General features: G+C 44.5%; 1 protein-coding gene across 1 annotated transcript; it reads left to right on the top strand.

The window, feature by feature from the left end:
• Positions 1-1,879: 1,879 nt before the first annotated feature.
• LOC125551720 (sucrose synthase 4) lies at positions 1,880-12,904 on the top strand. The gene is made up of 15 exons (XM_048715016.1): positions 1,880-2,054; positions 2,153-2,279; positions 2,374-2,525; positions 2,896-3,088; positions 3,187-3,305; positions 4,001-4,217; positions 4,324-4,419; positions 9,817-9,990; positions 10,352-10,468; positions 10,541-10,707; positions 10,951-11,175; positions 11,382-11,703; positions 11,807-12,051; positions 12,149-12,287; positions 12,668-12,904. The coding sequence occupies exons 1-15, from the start codon at positions 1,957-1,959 to the stop codon at positions 12,704-12,706; spliced, it is 2,430 nt and encodes an 809-aa protein (XP_048570973.1). The 5' UTR covers positions 1,880-1,956; the 3' UTR covers positions 12,707-12,904.
• Positions 12,905-21,136: the final 8,232 nt, after the last annotated feature.

Here is a 21,136-nt window from a genome sequence, read left to right as displayed (position 1 = left end):
GCTTAAATAGTCGGACCTGCTCCCTTGGGCGGCACGCCGGAACGACGCCACATGGCGCCATGAATGCATGTGCATCAAGGACCGGGGGAGGCGCCCGTCGGACCAACGGTCTCTATGTGTGACCGCGTGAGCCCTTGCGACCAGTCTTACATGGCGGGCGTGTTCGGGCATCACCGGATATGGGCCGGGTATGAAGACTGTTGGTCAGTCGGGACGTTTGGGGTGGATTTACGTGGCACAGTTGGGTGCGGTTTTTGCATCTGGGCAGCTCGTTAGGGCGGGCATATTTTGGTCCGGATGTGGATGCTTTAAAATGCCAACATATATAGAAGAAGAAAAACCCCGCAAAAAACCATATAGAAGAAGAAAAGCAAGAAGCCGGCCCAAACTCTGTGAAGTCTGCGGGTTTGTTGTTCAAAATAACAAAAGAAAGCTGATTTGCGAACGCAACGTGCGCTGCCCGTGCTTGATGTCCCAGAATCTCAGCGTGAGCTCGCCTCCTCCCAAGCTCATCACATGTACTCTAGCGTGATGTGTCGCACGGACCACTGTACTACCGTCCAAGTCAAAATAGATGGTGCCACTGCTCCGGCCGACTGCCACACCACGTGGCGCGACAGATGTGAGAAGAACAATCTAGTCGGCCACTCGTCGTGCTCCTATCAAGAAAGGCGAAGCAAAAATCCCTGCAAAATAAAAGCAGCTTTTCACTGTAAGCTTGTAATATTAAGGTTTCTTCCAATGCTTCACCTTGTACAGGTGCTAAGGCTGTCATATAGGTAAAGAAAATGATGTGGCAAGGTAATTAAAAAGAGAGAGATGGGTGTGGTGACCTCAGAAAGAAACAATGCCAAGCGCAGGAACCTAGAAAAAACACTTAAATGAAAAAAGCCCATCAATGCATGGACAACTTTAGTTACTAAATCATTAAATGAAGGATGCTTAACAACAGCAAGCTAAGCTCCTTTGCATTGGGGACTTTAGTTGCTTAGATTTTTTAATATGCTTAGCATCTTATCTTAGCACTAGTGCATTGGAGGTCTAAAGGTGTGCTTTCGAGGTACCGTTCTCCACTTGGCAATGTTCAAGGCTATCTTCTCTTTTTTTGCGAAAATGCACTAGACTATGTTACTACCTTTATAGTGGGTAATAACATAGGTGTGGTGTCATGCAAACCTTCATTTATTAGGTTATAGATTCATACTGCATTGGGACATGTGATGTTACAGTAACTAGCTAAGTTATTAGAACTACCTTTCTTTTCATTAACTCATTGCTACATAGACAAATTTGCTAAGTTGAACTTAAAATTATTGCTTAAGTTACTCTCACTGTGGCTAGTCTAAGGCCACCCTCTGCCCGTGCAGCGACATGCACGTACTACTACTGGTAATTCATTCCAGACGTCACGTAAGTGTTCATTGTTTAAATGCAGCCATGAACAAAATCACTAAAAGAAAAAAGAAACTCCAAATAGCAATCAAGTCACCGTAAACACATCGCAGTAGATGAAAACATTGCCTCATATACTTTTGTAGTTTGACTTTAAACAAATTTTATTTAAACATCAAAGCATTAGGGCATCAATAAATTTTTTTTAGGATTGCACCAATAATTATCTAACAACCTAACCATATTTTTTCAATATAGTATAAATGACGCACATCATAACAGTATCTTCGAAAGACTGAGTCGACACATTCAGACATACTTAAGAGCCTAAAATGAAAGAAATCGCCATATACGAATACATCATAAAAATGTTCTACGTAGTAAGTACTTAGTACATTGTACAATCATTTTCGCCAACTGTCCAACGCTCTCCACCACGCGTCAGCAAGGCGCTGCATCTCATCTTATAAAGTTGGGCAACTCGGCTTTCGCCTTCCTCACCAGCGCTCGCAACATCGCGGGACGGGAGCACAGTGACACGAGTCAGCAGCAGAGCAGCCAGCCATGGCCGCCTCGAAGCTTGACCGCACCCCGAGCATCCGCGAACGCGTGGAGGACACCCTCCACGCCCACCGCAACGAGCTCGTCGCCCTCCTCTCCAAGTGAGTCGCCGATCAGCCACCCCGCCCAATTGTTCGCTCGTATGCCTCGCTGACGATTTTTTGCCCCTGCTTCGGTCGGTTTGGTGGCCGTACCGTAGGTACGTGAGCAAGGGGAAGGGGATCCTGCAGCCGCACCGCATCCTCGACACGCTCGACGAGGTCCAGGTCTCCGGCGGCAGCGCCTTCGCCGAGGGCCCCTTCCTCGACGTCCTGCGCTCCTCCCAGGTGAGCCCGTCACATCGCAACACCGGCTGTTTCGTGCGCGCGCGTGTCCCTGAATTTTTTTTATGTCTCTCGTGTGCGCGTATTTTTCGAGCAGGAGGCGATCGTGCTGCCGCCGTTCGTGGCCATCGCGGTGCGGCCGCGGCCGGGGGTTTGGGAGTACGTCCGCGTCAACGTGCACGAGCTCAACGTCGAGCAGCTCAGCGTGTCGGAGTATCTCCGCTTCAAGGAGGAGCTCGTCGACGGCCAGTATGTGTTGCGCCCCCCTGTTCCTTCCTGCTATCTCAGCTCCAGCGTCTGCTCCTTTTGCCTCTGCTATGGTCAATTTTTAGCCAGAGGTTAATGTTGGGCTTTGAGAGGCCGCCATCACGGAACCATGGCTTGAATTGTTCATCGTTTGCTACTTTGCTTAGCTATCTGTGCACGGCTGAGTTCATTAAGAGATTGACAACTTAGTAGTAGCTTTCAGAATAAGTATGGCTCTGTGCTGGACTGTTGGAGCCGTGGTTCGACTCTTGCAGAGTGATGATATTAAAACTAAAACTAAAAGCAGCTAAACTGTCACAAGTAGCATTGTTTCAGTTTCTACCACCATAATCTTAACCTCATGACCTGGCAGGCACAAAGACCCCTACGTGCTGGAGCTTGACTTTGAGCCATTCACTGCCTTAATCCCACGTCCGAGTCGGTCATCGTCGATTGGAAATGGCGTGCAGTTTCTCAACAGGCACCTGTCCTCGATTTTGTTCCGCAACAGGGATTGCCTGGAGCCCCTGCTTGATTTCCTTCGCGAGCACCGGCACAAGGGGCATGTGAGTTTTGCTACCGCCGAGGATATCTTTGCGAGAAACTTGTGATTCATGTGTATGTTTGTTGTTAATTTGGGAAGCTTTGCATGTGTGTTCTGCAGGTGATGATGCTAAATGACAGGGTACAGAGCGTGGGAAGGCTTCAGTCTGTCCTGACCAAAGCTGAGGAGCACCTGTCGAAGCTCCCATCTGAAACACCATATTCACAATTTTCCAATCAGTTAGTTTACCCTATCACATTGTGCTGCCTCAGTATTTTTTTTTTTGCATAAACTCGATAGTTGCATTTCAGTTTTGTAGTTTATTTTTTGTTCGGAGAAGCACGACTGATGTTTGACTGTTGGAGACTGAGCATTTCTAAGAGTGCAAATCGACAAATCTGACCCTTGTCAGAAAATTTAGCAAAAAATGAACACTTCACGAAAAGTTAAAACCAATCTGACCGTTTGGGTAGGCGGTAGTCACCCTGTCGCTGACGGTACACATTGCTGATTATTTTTTGTCTAGCCACAGTATATGCACAAATATGCGGGGGAGACTACAAACCACGAATTTTGTTACAGCTAGTCCTATGTCACCAAATTCAGTTCTGGGGTTTGACTCTTTGAGGCTTCGAGCATTTCTAAGAGATGCCCTCTCTAACCTTTTGTTAGAACATATAAGCTCAAGTTGAATTCCAGCTGCTTAAGTCTTACATACAGACATTTAATAGCTCTTGTGGTAAAGAAAGTATGTTAGTCTTGTTGAAATGCCTTTGACTAGGTCTTGCATCCGTAAATTTACTAGTCACTGGTAATTGCTGCATAGTGTATGTCTGAGATTATTTCGTGATTTACGAAGTGCAGCTTTTGAATAAATCACATCAGGCAAGAATAATGTAGCTTTAACACGCGATGTTTTTTCCTTAACCTTCAGATTTCAAGAATGGGGCTTGGAGAAAGGTTGGGGTGATACAACTGAACATGTCTTAGAGATGATACATCTCCTTCTGGATATTCTTCAAGCACCAGATCCATCTACACTAGAGACATTCTTGGGGAGGATCCCAATGATCTTTAATGTTGTGATAGTTTCACCTCATGGATACTTCGGTCAAGCTAATGTGCTGGGCATGCCAGATACTGGAGGGCAGGTACCAAACAATGGCATGGCCATCGATATATAGCTCGTCCCGGCTTTAATGTGCTATTTCCTCATCCCTTTGATACATCACCTTTTCCTTTCTTTGCTGTACTCAGATTGTTTATATATTGGACCAAGTTCGTGCTTTGGAGGATGAAATGGTTCTTAGGTTAAAAAAACAAGGCCTTGATGTTACCCCTAAAATTATCATTGTAAGTTCAATTTTCTTTTCTCATTTTTGTTGTCCATTACAAATCATTTTCATTGGGTACATTCTCCGGTTGCTTTATTGTGTTGTCTCATTATATTATGACATGCTCTTGTATATGGTAACCTTTTTCAATAAGAGGGAGCCCTGGGGCCTTTGCATCGATTGATGCATGCAACCATGTTATGGCAAAGTATCAATCATACAAAAAGCACAACAATTTTCTTTAAAGACCAGAGCAACTGCAATAGAGTTTACATGCCAGGCTTATGCATCCTATCGCTAGACCGTCATCTAAACTGGTTGAACATACCTTGTTTTACATCTTTAAGTGGCTGCACCCAGACTCCAGAGAAGTCTGCGTTTCCACATGCTGAAGTGAGCACCACGTACGGATCCAATGAGTAGCCATATGAATAACCTGAAGGAAATCAGAAACTTGTTTCTTTTGTTAAAAACAAATACGAAAATTCCATATTGCCAAACATAAAACACACACTTTAACTGAATGTGTGCTTTAAGTTGTCTAATAGCCTCACATAACCAACTCCCAGACATGTTCAGGAATACTAGTAGGCGGGGGTGATTAAAAGCCAGAAACACCGTCATCCACAGAAGTCATGCAGAACAGCATTTGAGGAATAATAAGTGCTGAATTGTGAGACCCTTAACACAATAACAATAATTCGTGATGCCATTCCAATTGCATTTTACTAGGTTGTCCTTTGTTAAAATGACACCTCTGCATGCATACCAAGACAGTATCTTGATTTTCAGGGGAACAATGAGTTTCCATATAATTTTTCTACAAGTGATGTTTCTCATTTACCATATCGGCACATAGATTTGGCCCCAAAAGACTAGGAGGCATGTATCTTCTTTCGGAGAACATTTGACTCCATCGTTAAATTGATGAACATTAAACGCTGAACTAGATGGGGCCATGAATGCCACCAGTTACTGTCCACCCAAAACAAACATTTACTGGCACTAAGGCCATGACATCGGCAACTGAAAGATGTTTTCTTTGAACAAAATTTTACATTATTGGATATTTCTCACTGAGAGGGCTATCCTGTAGTCAAGAGACTTCCCAAAACCACGTGTTGGTACCGTGGTGCCACTACCAACTATGGAAACACCCATGTTGAGGAACTCTTTGGCCCTCATATGGCCTTTCAAGAAAAAAGAGCCCGTAGGTTCATGGCATCTTGCGAAAGCAGGCACCACCAACTATGGAAACACCCATGTTGAGGAACTCTTTGACCCTCTTATGGCCTTTCAAGAAAAAAGAGCCTGTAGGTTCATGACATGTTGCGAAAGCGTTTTGGAGTACATGTATTTGTTGTGTAGTAACTCTTGCCACACCCCATCAACATTTTATAATCTGAAGAACCATTTGTTTAGCAAGCACTTACTTCTTTTTCCCTTGGTCCTCTACCACCAACCCCTTGGTATTGGTCTACAATAATACTCTACTTTTTCTGTGTAAAAAGGGTGTTTTTGTTGACTCATAATGTAGCACCAAGGGGATACAAAACACAATGACACGCCCGGTCTTTGCATGAGAACCAACATGCGCGCGCGCACACACACACAAAGTATCATGCCTACAAATAGCAAAGTCAAGCTATGAGTATGCGGAGGGAAAAAAAACCTGGAGCGATCGACGCAATACGGCAATCACCATTGGTACCAACCATCTCATGACAACACAAGAAATACAATAAAGGTTCTCCAATAGCAGCGCCTCCCAAAAGGAAATGATGCATAAGCGCCGCCGTCGCCCATTGTTGACGGATCTAGCCACCGATGGCAAGAGTGTGAGTTTTCACCCTAAAGTCAAATCCAAGCAAACTCCAAGCGAGTGTGGGATACAAGACCCAGGCCGGGGGCGCGCGGGGGGGCAGGGGCATGAGGATTTACTCCTTTGTTTATTGTCGCGTTTTTACACTGTTGATCACTGTTAATCACCGTAGTATTGAAGCAGGCCCGGAGCTTGGTGCTAGCCTGGCTCCGCCCCTGCTCCAAGCAATGCATTCAGCAAGGTACGACGCAAAAACACCATCATCATCAGGTACAACGTACTAGGATTGCACCTAGGGTTTTCACCATCATCGAAGTCATAATGTGTTTGTTGCCTCCACTTTCCATGATCCCAGCAGAGGCGGGAGGAAGGTCAATGACAAAGCCAAAATCTTAATTCACGACGCTTTGGCTGACCGTTCTTACAAGTGGCAGGTCATGGCAAATCTGCATCAAGCACCACCACACACCAGCTTTTGCTACGTCGTCCACGCCAGCAGAACCATGGTGCCATCCGTGTGTCCTAGGAGTCCTAGCGGAGGACCGCCTTAGAGCATGGTTAATTTTTTTAGATAAAAGGATACGCCTGACTTTATAAATAAAGCCACCAGGCAGAGTAGCACAACCAGCAAACCAAGCAAGCACACAACCAGTCACATGACAAATGAAAAGTAAAGAAAGTCTGGTACATGGCACCCAAGCCAAACATGGCACGCAAGCCAAATAGTAGATGAACAGAAGGAGGAGCCGCCAGGATCCATCAACCTCCTGGTTGTCTGCGCGCCAGGGAGGAAGCAGTAGCCCGAATCTTGGACGTCATAATGTCGAAAGCCTCATGATCAGCATCCCTAGTCAATGATCTCCACTGCTGCAAAAATATGCCAGTTTTAAATAAGCAGTCAGCAGGTTTAGCCGGGAAGGAGTAGGTTTAGCCGGGAAGGAGTGCTCGATCGTAAACTTGTTTCCAGTGGTCCACAACGACCAACAAATCGCCGCAAACACCACCCAAAAAACCCGTTTAGAGCTCCCAGATAGGCCGCCATTGGACAGGGCCCTAAGATCAGCAAAGGATGATGGATTCCAAGAGACATGGAGCCAGGATCGGATGCAACACCAAACGAAATTAGCCAAGGGGCACCGGAAGAAAATGTGCTCCGTATTCTCGAGCTCACCACACAACGCACATCTGTCCGAACCAGGACCGTTTCTCTTACGGATTTGGTCAGCCGCTGGAAGCTTTCGACGAAACGTTTGCCACATAAAAGATTTTAATCTTAGGGGGGACACGGGCACGCCAGATGCGCTTAAACTTGAAGATAAGTGAGCCCGAACTCAATTTAGCGTACAGAGATTTAACTGAGAAACGACCAAAGGCAGAATGGGGTCAGGCCACCGAGTCCTCTCCCTCCGAGAGCAAGGGGAAGCAGGCAACGAGACGCTGCCAATCATCCAACTCTGCAGGAGATAGAGACCTATGAAGGTCCAGGTCCCAGTTATTTTCCGAGAACTCAAAGATAGAGATCTCCGGGTCCGGACAGTAAGAGAAAAGTACCGGGAATGATACAGCCAATGGTCGGCTATAAAGGCTATAAGAAGTTGCCATGTCATCTACAACCAACCTCTTAGCCGGCACGTACAATAGTAAGTTTTAAATATATACTAGATTATTAATAGTTGGTTCATCTTACATCTTCACAAAGTGTCTTGGGTCCTATGTTGCAGCTGGTTACTAATCAAGAACCCGCTTCTCTTCTCTCTCTTTCAACTAAGTAAAGATATATTATTTTATTTCTTATAGTCTCCTTATGTCACCCTATTGTATTTGCTTTTATGGGGAGGCAGATGGCTGCCGCCCACAAACCTGTAGATTATGGGATCACGGCCTCTGGCGCAGAACTTGTGGATCCTCGCACACCCAGCTGTACGTTGTCAGTCCGTGGCATGGCTTCCACAGCCCTGCGTGACCACAGTGGCCATGGCATCGCAGCCGCCCCTCCGACCACCTTAGGCCAAGCTCGACCGACTTCAGCCAGTCACTGGCGCAAGAGGGAGCAACCTCAAGCCCCAACCCTCACCAGCAGATGACCCCGAGGATGGGCTTCAGGATCGAGTTGGCCAGAGGCCCGAGGCCATGACACAAAGCGTCCGCCGCCGTCGCTAAGGCCACCTCGAGGAGAGACGTGGCGACGAGGGAGCGGAGAAGCCATGGGGATGGGATATCAGGCAGGGAGGATGGAGGAAGGGGAGAGCGCCCCTCTGCCGCCGTCTGCCGTTGTACGACTTCCTCCGACGACGGCGACGGATCTGGTGGTGGCGGCAGCTGGGGGAGCCTCCGGTGGGGAATGCGTCTGGCGCATCCGTGCTTGTGGTGCTACCTTTCCAACAACTGTTATTTTGCCAATCGATCCTAAACTCACTTCCAACAACTGTAGGATAGAAGCTTGCCTTCCCAACAACTGTTATTTTGCTAATCGATCCTAAACTCACTTCCATTCCTTATTCAAGAGCTTCCGATAATGGATGGGTATGCCAAGATATTGGAAGAAGGACCCTGCTTCACAACCAAACAATTGTTTATATTGATCCTTGACTTCTTTGGCTTGACCAAAGCAAAAAAAAGAAAGTTCACGAGTTCACTGACTTTCATATTTATCCTTTTTTTCATATCATGTTCCATGAAGATAGCCAGAGCTAGGTAGAAAATTTGTGGGGGTGCAAAATGCTAAAAAAAATCTCATCTGAGCCCTCCCCTCAAAATTTTCTTCACACTTTGGTCCAAGGCTAGGGGGCCCACAGCCCCCAGCATCGTACATAGCTCCGTCGCCGGTAGTATGGTCCATATACCCAAACATGGACACCCCACTATCTACGAAGTTTGAGATGAGGCCGCCAACCTGACCGTCCTCCTTAGCCGGTGCTATGAGGATGGCAAGATATCAACGGCAGTATTAAAAAAATCGGAGACATAGCCAATTTTAGACTAAGCATAAATTCATTTGGAAAGAAAAGGGAGATCACCTTGCCTCATACCCTTTCTGCTCTGGGGCTAATGGTTAATGTTGCCATTGACTTCAATACCAACACTCCCACCGTGAATGAACTGAGCAATTCATCCGCGCCACTCAGGTGTGGAATCCTTCATGCGGAAGGTCTGTTCAAGAAAAGGCCATTTGACTATGTTATGCCTTCCCAAAATCCACCTTCAACCCCTTTCCGAACCATCATGGCAGGATCATCGTGTGGGTTGGTCGTATTTCATTATGAACTATGACAATGAAACCATTAGTGTCCATTTTGGTGAATATTTTAAACTGGCATTTAAGAGGAAAATAGGGTGACGTTACTGAATTTGTACTTCATCTTGTTTCTTTGGCAAGAGGGTAATGATCCAGCTGAAACAGAGGCAGTGTCCACTGTCGAAAATCAGCGAATAAAGCCATCGGATCACTGTTAATTACCTCTCAGAGCGTTTGATAGAAATCAGCATGTGTTTCTGTTATGTGGTATATAGATTGGTATAGTTTGGAAGTACTTTCTACTGACTCTTGCAGACAGAGAAGCACTGCTAATCATTTGTTTCTGTTATGTGGTTTAGGTTACTCGACTAATACCAGATTCAAAAGGGACATCATGTAATCAGCGGCTTGAGAGAATAAGTGGTACACAGCACACTTTCATATTGCGTGTTCCCTTTAGAAATGAAAATGGAGTACTCAGGAAATGGATTTCAAGATTTGACGTGTGGCCCTATCTGGAGAAATTTGCTGAGGTAAGTAGCAGTGATGCTTCTCCCCTTGTAGCGATTCCTGAGATGGCCAACTGTTATCTTGTTTCCTGAAAGAGTCCCACGAGAAAGACATCGTATCTGTACGATATATATCATGAAACGTGTATGGTTTGGAATGATGCCATATATTATTGGACATGAGACAACTACGGTAAGGTGCAGAGTTACTTATGTAGAAAGGAACACAACTTTTAAGGAAAAATTTCCTCGTTATAATTTCTACATGAACACTTCCTCTGAGTATGAATTTGTGTTCAGTCTCATCTGACACTTGCTATTATTGTACAATTGGGTATTTTTATTTGTTGCAAAATGGTGGCAATATAATGTTTCTTTTATGCAGGATGCAGCTGGTGAAATTGCTGCAGAATTACAGGGTACCCCAGATTTCATAATTGGAAACTACAGTGATGGAAATCTTGTGGCATCATTGCTATCTTATAAGATGGGAATTACTCAGGTATGACTTATTAAATTATAGTCGAGGTTTTAAACTTTTTCTTTACTGATCATGTCAGAATATTCTTTGCAGTGCAATATTGCTCATGCACTGGAAAAGACCAAATATCCAGATTCAGACATATACTGGAAGAAATTCGATGAGAAGTATCATTTCTCTTGTCAGTTTACTGCTGATATAATCGCTATGAACAATGCTGATTTCATAATCACCAGCACGTACCAAGAAATCGCTGGAAGGTTTCTTCTATTCTGCCTTGTTGGCCAGACCATTTGTTTTCTCTGTCGTTTGATCTTGGTTAACTAATCTGCTCACATGTAGTATCAGTATGCATGAAAACTATATGCAGTTTCATTAATTATTTAATACCAGGGTAACATCTAGACTTGTTGCATTTCGAGTATCTTGCATTGGTTTCGATCGTACATCAGTATTATTGACAAGACACTTGTACTTAACTCTTACATTTGCATGGTATGCAGCAAAAACACAGTTGGACAGTACGAGAGCCATACTGCTTTTACTCTTCCTGGCCTGTACCGCGTTGTCCATGGGATTGATGTTTTTGATCCAAAGTTCAACATAGTATCTCCTGGAGCAGACATGTCTATATATTTTCCATTCACTGAAAAGGACAAGCGGCTCACTGCCCTTCATGGTTCAATTGAGAGCTTGATTTATGACCCAGAGCAAAACGATGTACACATGTGAGAACTCCCTGTCATCTTGTTGGATGTCGTTCACAATAGTATTTCAAGTGATTATACGGTTGCACTTCTTGTAGATTTCAGTTACCATTACCATCAATGATGGAATGATGTCTTTCCGCACAATTTTAGTGATATTAGTAGTATGGTCCTGCAAATAGTGTTGACACGTGCGTCTTTCTGATGATAATTACTGTTCTTTGCAGTGGACATCTGGATGACCGATCAAAACCAATTCTCTTCTCCATGGCAAGACTTGACCGTGTTAAAAACATGACAGGACTAGTGGAAGCTTATAGTAAAAATGCTAAGCTAAGGTCGCTGGTAAACCTTGTTGTGGTCGCTGGCTACAACAATGTCAAGAAATCAAAGGATAGAGAAGAGATCGCAGAGATAGAGAAGATGCATGAACTTATTAAGACATATAACTTGTTTGGGCAGTTCCGCTGGATCTCTGCCCAGACGAACAGGGCTCGCAACGGTGAGCTGTATCGCTACATTGCTGATACTCATGGTGCCTTTGTGCAGGTATGGTTGTAAAGTTGTAACTTGTGGTTCTAGAGGCAAAAGTTTTGTGGGTGCTAACGAAGTAGCTTTACATACTGACTATATTAATTGATCTTTGCAACAGCCAGCTTTGTATGAAGCATTTGGTCTCACTGTTGTGGAAGCCATGACCTGCGGACTCCCTACTTTTGCAACACTCCATGGAGGGCCTGCCGAGATTATAGAGCACGGGATCTCTGGTTTCCACATTGATCCTTACCATCCTGATCAGGCTGCCACGTTGATGGCTGACTTCTTTGAAAAATGCAAACAGGACCCCAATCATTGGGTTAAGATATCTGACAGAGGCCTCCAGCGCATTTACGAGAAGTTAGTACCAGCCAATCCTGTTTTGGGCAGGTGCCTGCCTACCTGGTGTTTTTTCATATGTTGCCTGTGTGATATTTGTTTTCTCCTTGGTTTCTAGGTATACATGGAAGATTTACTCCGAGAGGTTGATGACACTGGCTGGAGTTTATGGCTTTTGGAAGTACGTTTCGAAGCTTGAAAGGCGGGAGACTAGGCGTTATCTTGAGATGTTCTACATATTGAAGCTCCGTGAGCTGGTACGCAGTAGCCACTCAACCTCGGCGCTAGTTGCTCACGGCAATACAGCAGTTTCTAGATGAATTGTGTTTGAAATATAACCGTTTCTAAATATAAGACCTTTTAGAGATTTCAATATGGACTACATACGGAACAAAATGAGTGAATCTACACTCTAAAATATGTCTATATACATCCGTATGTAGTCTGTATTGAAATCTCTAAAAGGGTTTATATTTAGAAATGGAGGGAGTAATTGACTTGCATAGTGGAAATCACACTTCTCTATTCTCTTCTCTTCTCGAGATGTTCTTTTTTCGTCTTGAGATGAGGGAGAACAGAGAATCATACTTGTTTGAAAAAGATGCACTTCTGATCGGCATCTCTTTTATTCATGCAGGTGAAGAGTGTGCCGCTTGCAATAGATGAGGCGCATTAACTGTTCCGTCTCCAATAAAAGTCATCTACTTATTTGTCCAGCGATCGGTGAACTCGCCTTTTTTACTTTACATTGCGAGTGTTGAACTGGGGTTTGAGTGTGCTCGCTATGTACATGAGTGATTGATACACTGTTGGCAAATTGTATTTTGCCACGTTGCTTGTATTTTTAAAGCTTCTGCTAAGACAGAATTCACTAGCCTGCTATCTCATGTGGAATCTGCTCTACTATTTTTTGACGCCGTTGCTCAAGAGCATAGCCCTATTCGTAAGTTCACTTGGAGTTTTACTTGTATGCTGAGGACACTAAACCAAAGATCATCCCATCTAAGACAAGAAAAGGTACAAACTTATGTAAGTGTTACTCTTGGTTCACTACTGTTTTAAATCAACTTGTGACATCACCACCACCACAACTACATTCACATACACATGTCACACTCTGTTATGTCACATATAGTTGATTCCATTATGCTTGATAATATTGTTTCACTTGCAGATCTTTCGAGTATTTAACAAAAAACTACTACAATTCATCAAACTGTGTCCATAAACCATCACTTTACAAATTTGTGTCAAAAACTATCATTTTTTCTCTAATCTTTAACTAAAAATTACCACATCAACTTAAAGACTAATTAGCCAAAAATTAAACCTAATTAGCGCAGCTAGCCGGAACTAGCTAGCCGGCCGGAGCTGCTAGTTCACGAGGGGGAGGGGGATGCAGCCAGAGCTAGCTATCACGACGGGGACGCAGCTAAAACTAGTTGGCTAGCGCACACACTCACTGCGGCGGCCGGCGCTATCTGTCTATGTGCGACCGCCGCTTGCTGTTGCTGCTATTTGCTGTCGCTTCAGCTTGCCGTCCGCAGCTGTTGCTCTTCTGCCACCGTCGCTGCTTGCCGTTGCTCCCGCTCGCCGCCGCCGCCGCTGCCGCATGCCTTTGCTTGCCGCTGCCGCTGCCGCCACTGACGAGCTCGCCGGCTGGACCTGATTGCCTTTTATTTTATTTTACAGAGACCTGATCGCTTTAAAAAATTGTAGGGACCTGATTGCATTTGTAAAGTGGACCTAAGCTCGTTTAAAATTGACGAGACGGTCGATTTAGAGACATGGTAGTTTTTAGGGAAAAATTAGTAAGAAAGTGGTAGTTTTCGGTATAAATTTGTAAAGTGGTAGTTTGTGGGCACGATTTCATGAATTGTGGTAGTTTTTCGTTAAATACTCCAGATCTTTCAGATGCTCATATTGCTAAAATCTAAAACTTGAGAATGTTGAAAATCCTGAAATACCACCTATTACACCTACTAAAAGATATTTTCTTTGTCTACCTACCACACCTATTGTATTTTCTTGTCGGAATTTTTTTTCATCTATTTGTCAACTGTCAAGATAGTACAAAGAACACCAGAAGTAAAAAAATACATTCAGGTACGTAACCATCTAGCTATGACTACCAAGTACTGGAGCGAACCGAAGGCGCGTCGTCATCATCGCCCCTCTCTCACTGGAGGCGGGCAAACCTTGTTGTAGTAGACCGTCGGAAAGTCGTCGTGCTAAAGCCTTAGAGGACCAGCACATCAGAACAACAACCGCCTTCGATTAAGAGAAGCGTAGATCGGAAAGATCTAACATGTAAACATGCGACCACTCACAAACGAAGACCTGATCCACATGGATCCATCGAAGACAAACACCGAAGAAATCCCACGAGATCCGCCAAAGACAAACCTCAACACGCACTCCAATGATCTAGAGGTCTCTAGAGAAAATTTATGGCTTATGATATTGAAGTTGGGATAGATTGTATGATTGGATTATTTAAGAAAAAACTCTAAATTATATTTTTCCTGATGATGAATTTGGTACTTCTCTGATATACATCAAAGATGATGCTTATGATTTCTCTATTGATCCTGAAATAATTATTCGGGTTGAATTTGATGCTTTCCATGGTAGTAAGGAACTAAGGATGAAGAAATGTTGACCATCTCTTGAAACTTAAATCAATTGCTTCCATATTCACTAAAGAAGACTTAGCTTGGGATTATTATGTACTTAAGTTGTTTTCTTTCTCGTTAAAAGGTAATGCTAAAACTTGGTACAACAACTTATGGCCTGGATGTATTAGAAGTCCATGTATGTCGACTAATCTACTCTTTGAAAAATGTTTCCCTATGCATATGCGACAAGCTGCCTTACAGGATATTTATGACTTAACTCAACTTGAGGAAGAGACTCTCCTCAAGCTTAGGTTTTTGTGAACTTCAAAGGGCTAGCTCTAATTATCCTATCAAGGAACATGAATTACTTGACATGTTTTACAACGCTTTAACCTCTGAGTCTAGGACATACCTAGATACTTGTGCATAAAATATTTCCAGGGAAAGGACATTGGAAGAAGCCAAAGAATTATTGGAAAATATTATGAAGAATTATAATGATTGGACTATTCCCGGGCCTCAACCAACACCTATTCCGAATAACAGTTTCTTAAGACCATACGATATTGAAGAAGCCAATAAATATTCCAAATAACTAGACAATGACGTGCGCGTTGCTGCGGAATATCAGAAAATTTGTTGCCGCAATCATGATCAGCACCAAGGCTCTTCCACGAGCAAAACATGATCAGCACCAAGGCTCCATGGGTGTTAGAATTATTACTGTGTAATCTAGATTATCGACTCTAGTGCAAGTGGGAGACTGAAGGAAATATGCCCTAGAGGCAATAATAAAGTTATTATTTACTTCCTTATTTCATGATAAATGTTTATTATTCATGCTAGAATTTTATTAACCGGAAACATAATACATGTGTGAATACATAGACAAACACAACGTCACTATTATGCCTCTACTTGACTAGCTCATTGATCAAAGATGGTTAAGTTTCCTAACCATAGACATGAGTTGTTATTTGATCAATGGGATCACATTATTAGGAGAATGATGTGATTGACTTGACCCATTCCGTTAGCTTAGCACTTGATCGTTTTTGTTTACTGCTATTGTTTTCTTCATGACTTATACATGTTATTATGACTATGAGATTATGCAACTCCCGAATACCGGAGGAACACTTTGTGTGCTACCAAATGTCACAACATAACTGGGTGATTATAAGGGCGCTCTACAGGTGTCTCCGATGGTACTTGTTGAGTTGGCATAGATCAAGATTAGGATTTGTCACTCTGATTGTCGGAGAGGTATCTCTGGGCCCTCTCGGTAATGCACATCACTATAAGCCCTGCAAACAATGCAGCTAATGAGTTAGTTGTGGGATAGTGCATTACGAAACGAGTAAAGAGACTTGCCGGTAACGAGATTGAACTAGGTATTGGGATACCGACGATCGAATCTCGGGCAAGTAACATACCGATGACAAAGAGAACAACGTATTGTGTTATGCGGTTTGACCGATAAAGATCTTCGTGAATATGTAGGAACCAATATGAGCATCCAGGTTCCGCTATTGGTTATTGACTGGAGACATGTCTTGGTCATGTCTACATAGTTCTCGAACCCGTAGGGTCCGCATGCTTAAAGTTCTGTGACGATCGGTTTTATGAGTTTATATGTTTTGATGTACCTAAGGTAGTTCGGAGTCCCGGATATGATCACGGACATGACGAGCAGTCTTGAAATGGTCGAGACATAAAGATCGATATATTGGAAGCCTACATTTGGACATGGGAAGAGTTCCGGGTAAAATCGGGATTTTACCGGAGTACCGGAGGGGTTACCGGAACCCCCCGGGGAATAATGGGCCTTGTTGGGCCATAAAGGAAAGAAAGAGGGGCCGACCTAGGGCAGGCAGTGCGCCCCCTCCCTCTGGTCCGAATTGTACTAGGAGAGGGGGGCGGCGCCCCCCTTTCCTTCTCTTTCTTCCCCTTCCTTTCCCCCTCCTAGTAGGAGTAGGAAAGGGAGGAATCCTACTCCTACTAGGAGGAGGATTCCTCCTCCCGTCACACCAACAAGGGCCGACCGGCCTCCCCCTTGCTCCTTTATATACAGGGGCAGGGGGGCACCTCTAGACACACAAGTTGATCACAAAGATCTCTCCCAGCCGTGTGCGGTGCCCCCCTCCACCATAATCCACCTCGGTCATACTGTAGCGGTGTTTAGGCGAAGACCTGCTGCGGTAGCTTCATCAACATCGTCACCACGCCGTCGTGCCGACGAAACTCTTCCCCGAGCTCTACTAGATCGTGAGTTCGTGGGACGTCACCGAGCTGAACGTGTGCTGAACGCGGAGGTGCCGTACGTTCGGTACTGAGGATCGGTTGATCGTGAAGACGTACGACTACATCAACCGTGCTGTCATAACGCTTCCGCTTAACAGTCTACGAGGGTACGTGGACGACACTCTCCCCTCTCGTTGCTATGCATCACCATGATCCTGCGTGTGCGTAGGATTTTTTTTGAAATTACTACATTCCCCAACACTTATCTGGTGCTTCAGCCCCCGGTATCTGGTGCTGGACGATAACAACTGGCATAGTAAGTGATCCTGTCTGGAAATCATATCCCTCTCCCATGACAATACTGTTTGGTATGTCCCTGAGTTCTCCCACTCTAACCTTCACCATTAGATTAGCCTTGGTGCTACAGACTCTATCCCACATAAGAAATTTCCCACACTTACTGACCACATTACCGACTTCCTGAATGTTCCTTCTGTCGAATGGATAACCACATAAAAGGATCCATGCATCTCTATTAAGTACCAGACTTCTCCAGTTCAGACCTCTGTCGTGCTTTTGGAATATGACATGGACATCAGTGAACTGGTGTTGACTACGAGTGCCCATATCATCTCTATCAAAAACACCACTAAATTTGACATAAGCCTGACTGAACGGACATGGCTCAATATCAGTGAAACCAAACTGGTGGCCACCAAGGAAATCGGTCAGTACCTCTCTAGCGGTATTGAAAGCCACTGGAAGATTAGGCATCAAGATGATAGTCGCAATCACCCACTCTTCGTGCGTCGCCGGTGTAGCTCCGGTGATGACTCGAATCCAGGCAGGTCGGCCTGCAACCTGGATGCTTTGGTGGTTTGGTGGTAGGAAAGGTGTGGGGTCGAAAGAGAATGCCGCCATTGTCGAAGAGATCGTTGATGAGGCCGATGCAGCAGGCAACAACGTTTAAGAGGATGGATTTGGTTGGATTGTGGCTGATTGGAGGCGGAGAGAAATGGAGTTTTGGGAGGTGCTATGATTGTGGCTACCGACCCGAATCATCTGTCGAGGAGAATTAACTCGAGAGCCCTGGTTGGGAGGTTGAATGACCTCTCGATTAGTCACCGTCACGGGAACAGTGTGAGGTTGCCTCGGAATCATAAGCGTTTGGCTAGGAGGTGCGCTATTCTCCGAGATTGGGTTGGGCCTAGCTAGAGAGTAGAAGTCGCGTGCTATGTGGCCCCAATGCTTGTAGGCCCTACACTTAATTCTATTCGAGCACTTGGGCCGAATGTGGCCCGTGAGAAGGCAGCGAACACAGAACAAACTATTGGAGTTTTGAACCTGCGTTGATCTTGCCATATTGGTAGTAACTGCCCGATTAATGGCATTATGTCCGGCGCTATGATTCTGTCCCAATGATCGTTTGAGAAATTGGATTAGCTCTAGTCGATCTATGATATGAAGAATGGGAATCAAAATAGATTCTGGGAGATTGGAGAGCTTGGCTGTATGATTTTCTAGGGTGACGACGAAAGATATGCGTCCATGCATCTTCTTTTTCTTTGAGGTATTGGTCTAATTCCCAACTGGAGTTAGGACCACCATTTCCCCAAAGTAAGAAATTGATATTCAGAAGTGGGAGTGAGATGTTGCCCCCCTTGATGATCGAAAAACCCACTTCTTTGGAGGAGACAAATAGCTTAAACGACTGATTCTTAAGAAGCTTGACCTTAAAAAGCGGTGCTCTCCCTCCAAAGCAAGATAAGATAATTGTGCTTACAGATTCCTTTGTGAGTCTGAGCTGTGATCTTGTGAATTTTGCGACCAGGAGGAACTCTTCTAGGTCTTTGCCCTCCTCGTAGTTGATGGGTACTCCCCATTTCCTCCAAACCTCAGCGGCAAAGTCTTGTCCAATGTCGAAGTTGAGATCAACAAGGGTGATGACCCACAAGTACAGGGGATCAAGTGTAGCTCTTTTCGATAAGTAAGAGTGTCAAACCCAAGGAGGAGCAGAAGGAAATGACAAGTAGTTTTCAGTAAGGTAATGTCTGCAAGTGCTGAAATTGTAAGTAGCAGAGTGGTTTGATAGCAAGATAATTTGTAACGAGCAAGTAATGATAGTAGTAACAAAAGTGCAGCAAGGTAGCCCAATCCTTTTGAGGCAAAGGACAGGCCAAAATGGTCTCTTATGATAAGCAAAGCGTTCTTGAGGGTACACGGGAATTCCATCTAGTCACTTTCATCATGTTGGTTTAATTCATGTTCTCTACTTTGATAATTTGATATGTGGGTGGACCGGTGCTTAGGTGCTGTTCTTACTTGAACAAACCTCCTACTTATGATTAACCCTCCCGCAAGCATCCGCAACTACGAGAAAAGTATTAAGAATAAATCTAACAATAGCATTAAACTTTTGGATCCAATCGGTCCCTTACGGAATAGTGCATAAACTGGGGTTTAAGTTTCTGTCACTCTCGCAACCCATCATCTAATTGCTACTCCACAATGCATTCCCTTAGGCCAAAATATGGTGAAGTGTCATGTAGTCGACGTTCTCATGACACCACTAAGGGAATCACTAAAGGAAATATGCCCTAGAGGCAATAATAAAGTTGTTATTTATATTTCCTTATATCATGATGAATGTTTATTATTCATGCTAGAATTGTATTAACCAGAAACTTACTACATGTGTGAATACATAGACAAACAGAGTGTCACTAGTATGCCTCTACTTGACTAGCTCGTTAATCAAAGATGGTTAAGTTTCCTAGCCATAGACATGAGTTGTCATTTGATGAACGGGATCACATCATTAGAGAATGATGTGATTGACATGACCCATCCGTTAGCTTAGCACTATGATCGTTTAGTTTATTGCTATTGCTTTCTCCATAACTTATACATGTTCCTATGACTATGAGATTATGCAACTCCCGAATACCGGAGGAACACTTAGTGTGCTATCAAACGTCACAACGTAACTGGGTGATTATAAAGATGCTCTACAGGTGTCTCCGATGGTGTTTGTTGAGTTGGCATAGATCGAGATTAGGATTTGTCACTCCGATTGTCGGAGAGGTATCTCCGGGCCCTCTTAGTAATGCACATCACTATAAGCCTTGCAAGCAATGCAACTAATGAGTTAGTTACAGGATGTTGCATGACGGAACGAGTAAAGAGACTTGCCGTTAATGAGATTGAACTAGGTATGATGATACCGACGATCGAATCTCGGGCAAGTAACATACCAATGACAAAGGGAACAACGTATGTTGTTATGCGGTTTGACCGATAAAGATCTGCGTAGAATATGTAGGAACCAATATGAGCATACAGGTTCAACTATTGGTTATTGACCAGAGATGAGTCTCGGTCATGTCTACATAGTTCTCGAACCTGTAGGGTCCGCACGCTTAACGTTCGATGACGATATGTATTGTGAGTTATGTGATTTGATGTACCGAAGGTTGTTCAGAGTCCCGAATGTGATCACGGACATGACGAAGAGTCTTGAAATGGTTGAGACATGAAGATTGATATATTGGAAGGTTATGTTTGGACACCGGAAAGGTTTCAGATAGGTTCGGGAATTTTCCGAAGTACCGGGGGGTTACCGGAACCCCCCCGGGAGTTAATGGGCCTTCATGGGCTTTAGTGGAAGAGAGAGGAGGCGGCCAAGAGGAGCCCCCCCCCCCCAAGCCCAATCCGAATGGGGGGGCTTTCCTTCTTCCCCTCTTCCCTTTCCTCCCCCCTCCTAGTTGGACTAGGAAAGGGGGGAACCTACTCCTAGTAGGAGTAGGATTCCCCGCTTGGGGCGCGACCTATGTGGCCGGACGGCCCCCTCCTCCACTCCTTTATATACGGGGAGGGGGCACCCCATAGACACACAAGTTGATTTCTTAGCCATGTGCGGTGCCCCCCTCCATACATTTCCACCTCGGTCATATTGTAGTAGTGCTTAGGCGAAGCCTTGCGTTGGTAACTTCATCATCACCGTCAACACGCTGTCGTGCTGACGAAACTCTCCCTCGGCCTCATCTGGATCTAGAGTTCGAGGGACGTCACCGAGCTGAATGTGTGCAGATCGTGGAGGTGTCGTGCGTTCGGTACTTGATCGGTTGGATCGCGAAGACGTTCGACTACATCAACCGCGTTACTTAATGCTTCCGCTTTTGGTCTACAAGGGTATGTAGAGACACTCTCCCCTCTCGTTGCTATGCATCTCCTAGATAGATCTT

This window comes from Triticum urartu, chromosome 4 (genome assembly GCF_003073215.2).
Source record: "Triticum urartu cultivar G1812 chromosome 4, Tu2.1, whole genome shotgun sequence".
Taxonomy (NCBI): Eukaryota; Viridiplantae; Streptophyta; class Magnoliopsida; order Poales; family Poaceae; genus Triticum; species Triticum urartu.
This window is presented reverse-complemented; position numbering and strand designations above follow the sequence as displayed.

Excerpts from the sequence above, each read along its gene's own strand:
- LOC125551720 (XM_048715016.1), top strand. The coding sequence starts at position 1,957 with ATGGCCGCCTCGAAGCTTGACCGCACCCCGAGCATCCGCGAACGCGTG. Across the intron at positions 2,526-2,895 it reads GAGGAGCTCGTCGACGGCCA|GCACAAAGACCCCTACGTGC; the intron begins GTATGTGTTGCG and ends ATGACCTGGCAG. Across the intron at positions 12,288-12,667 it reads TATTGAAGCTCCGTGAGCTG|GTGAAGAGTGTGCCGCTTGC; the intron begins GTACGCAGTAGC and ends TTATTCATGCAG.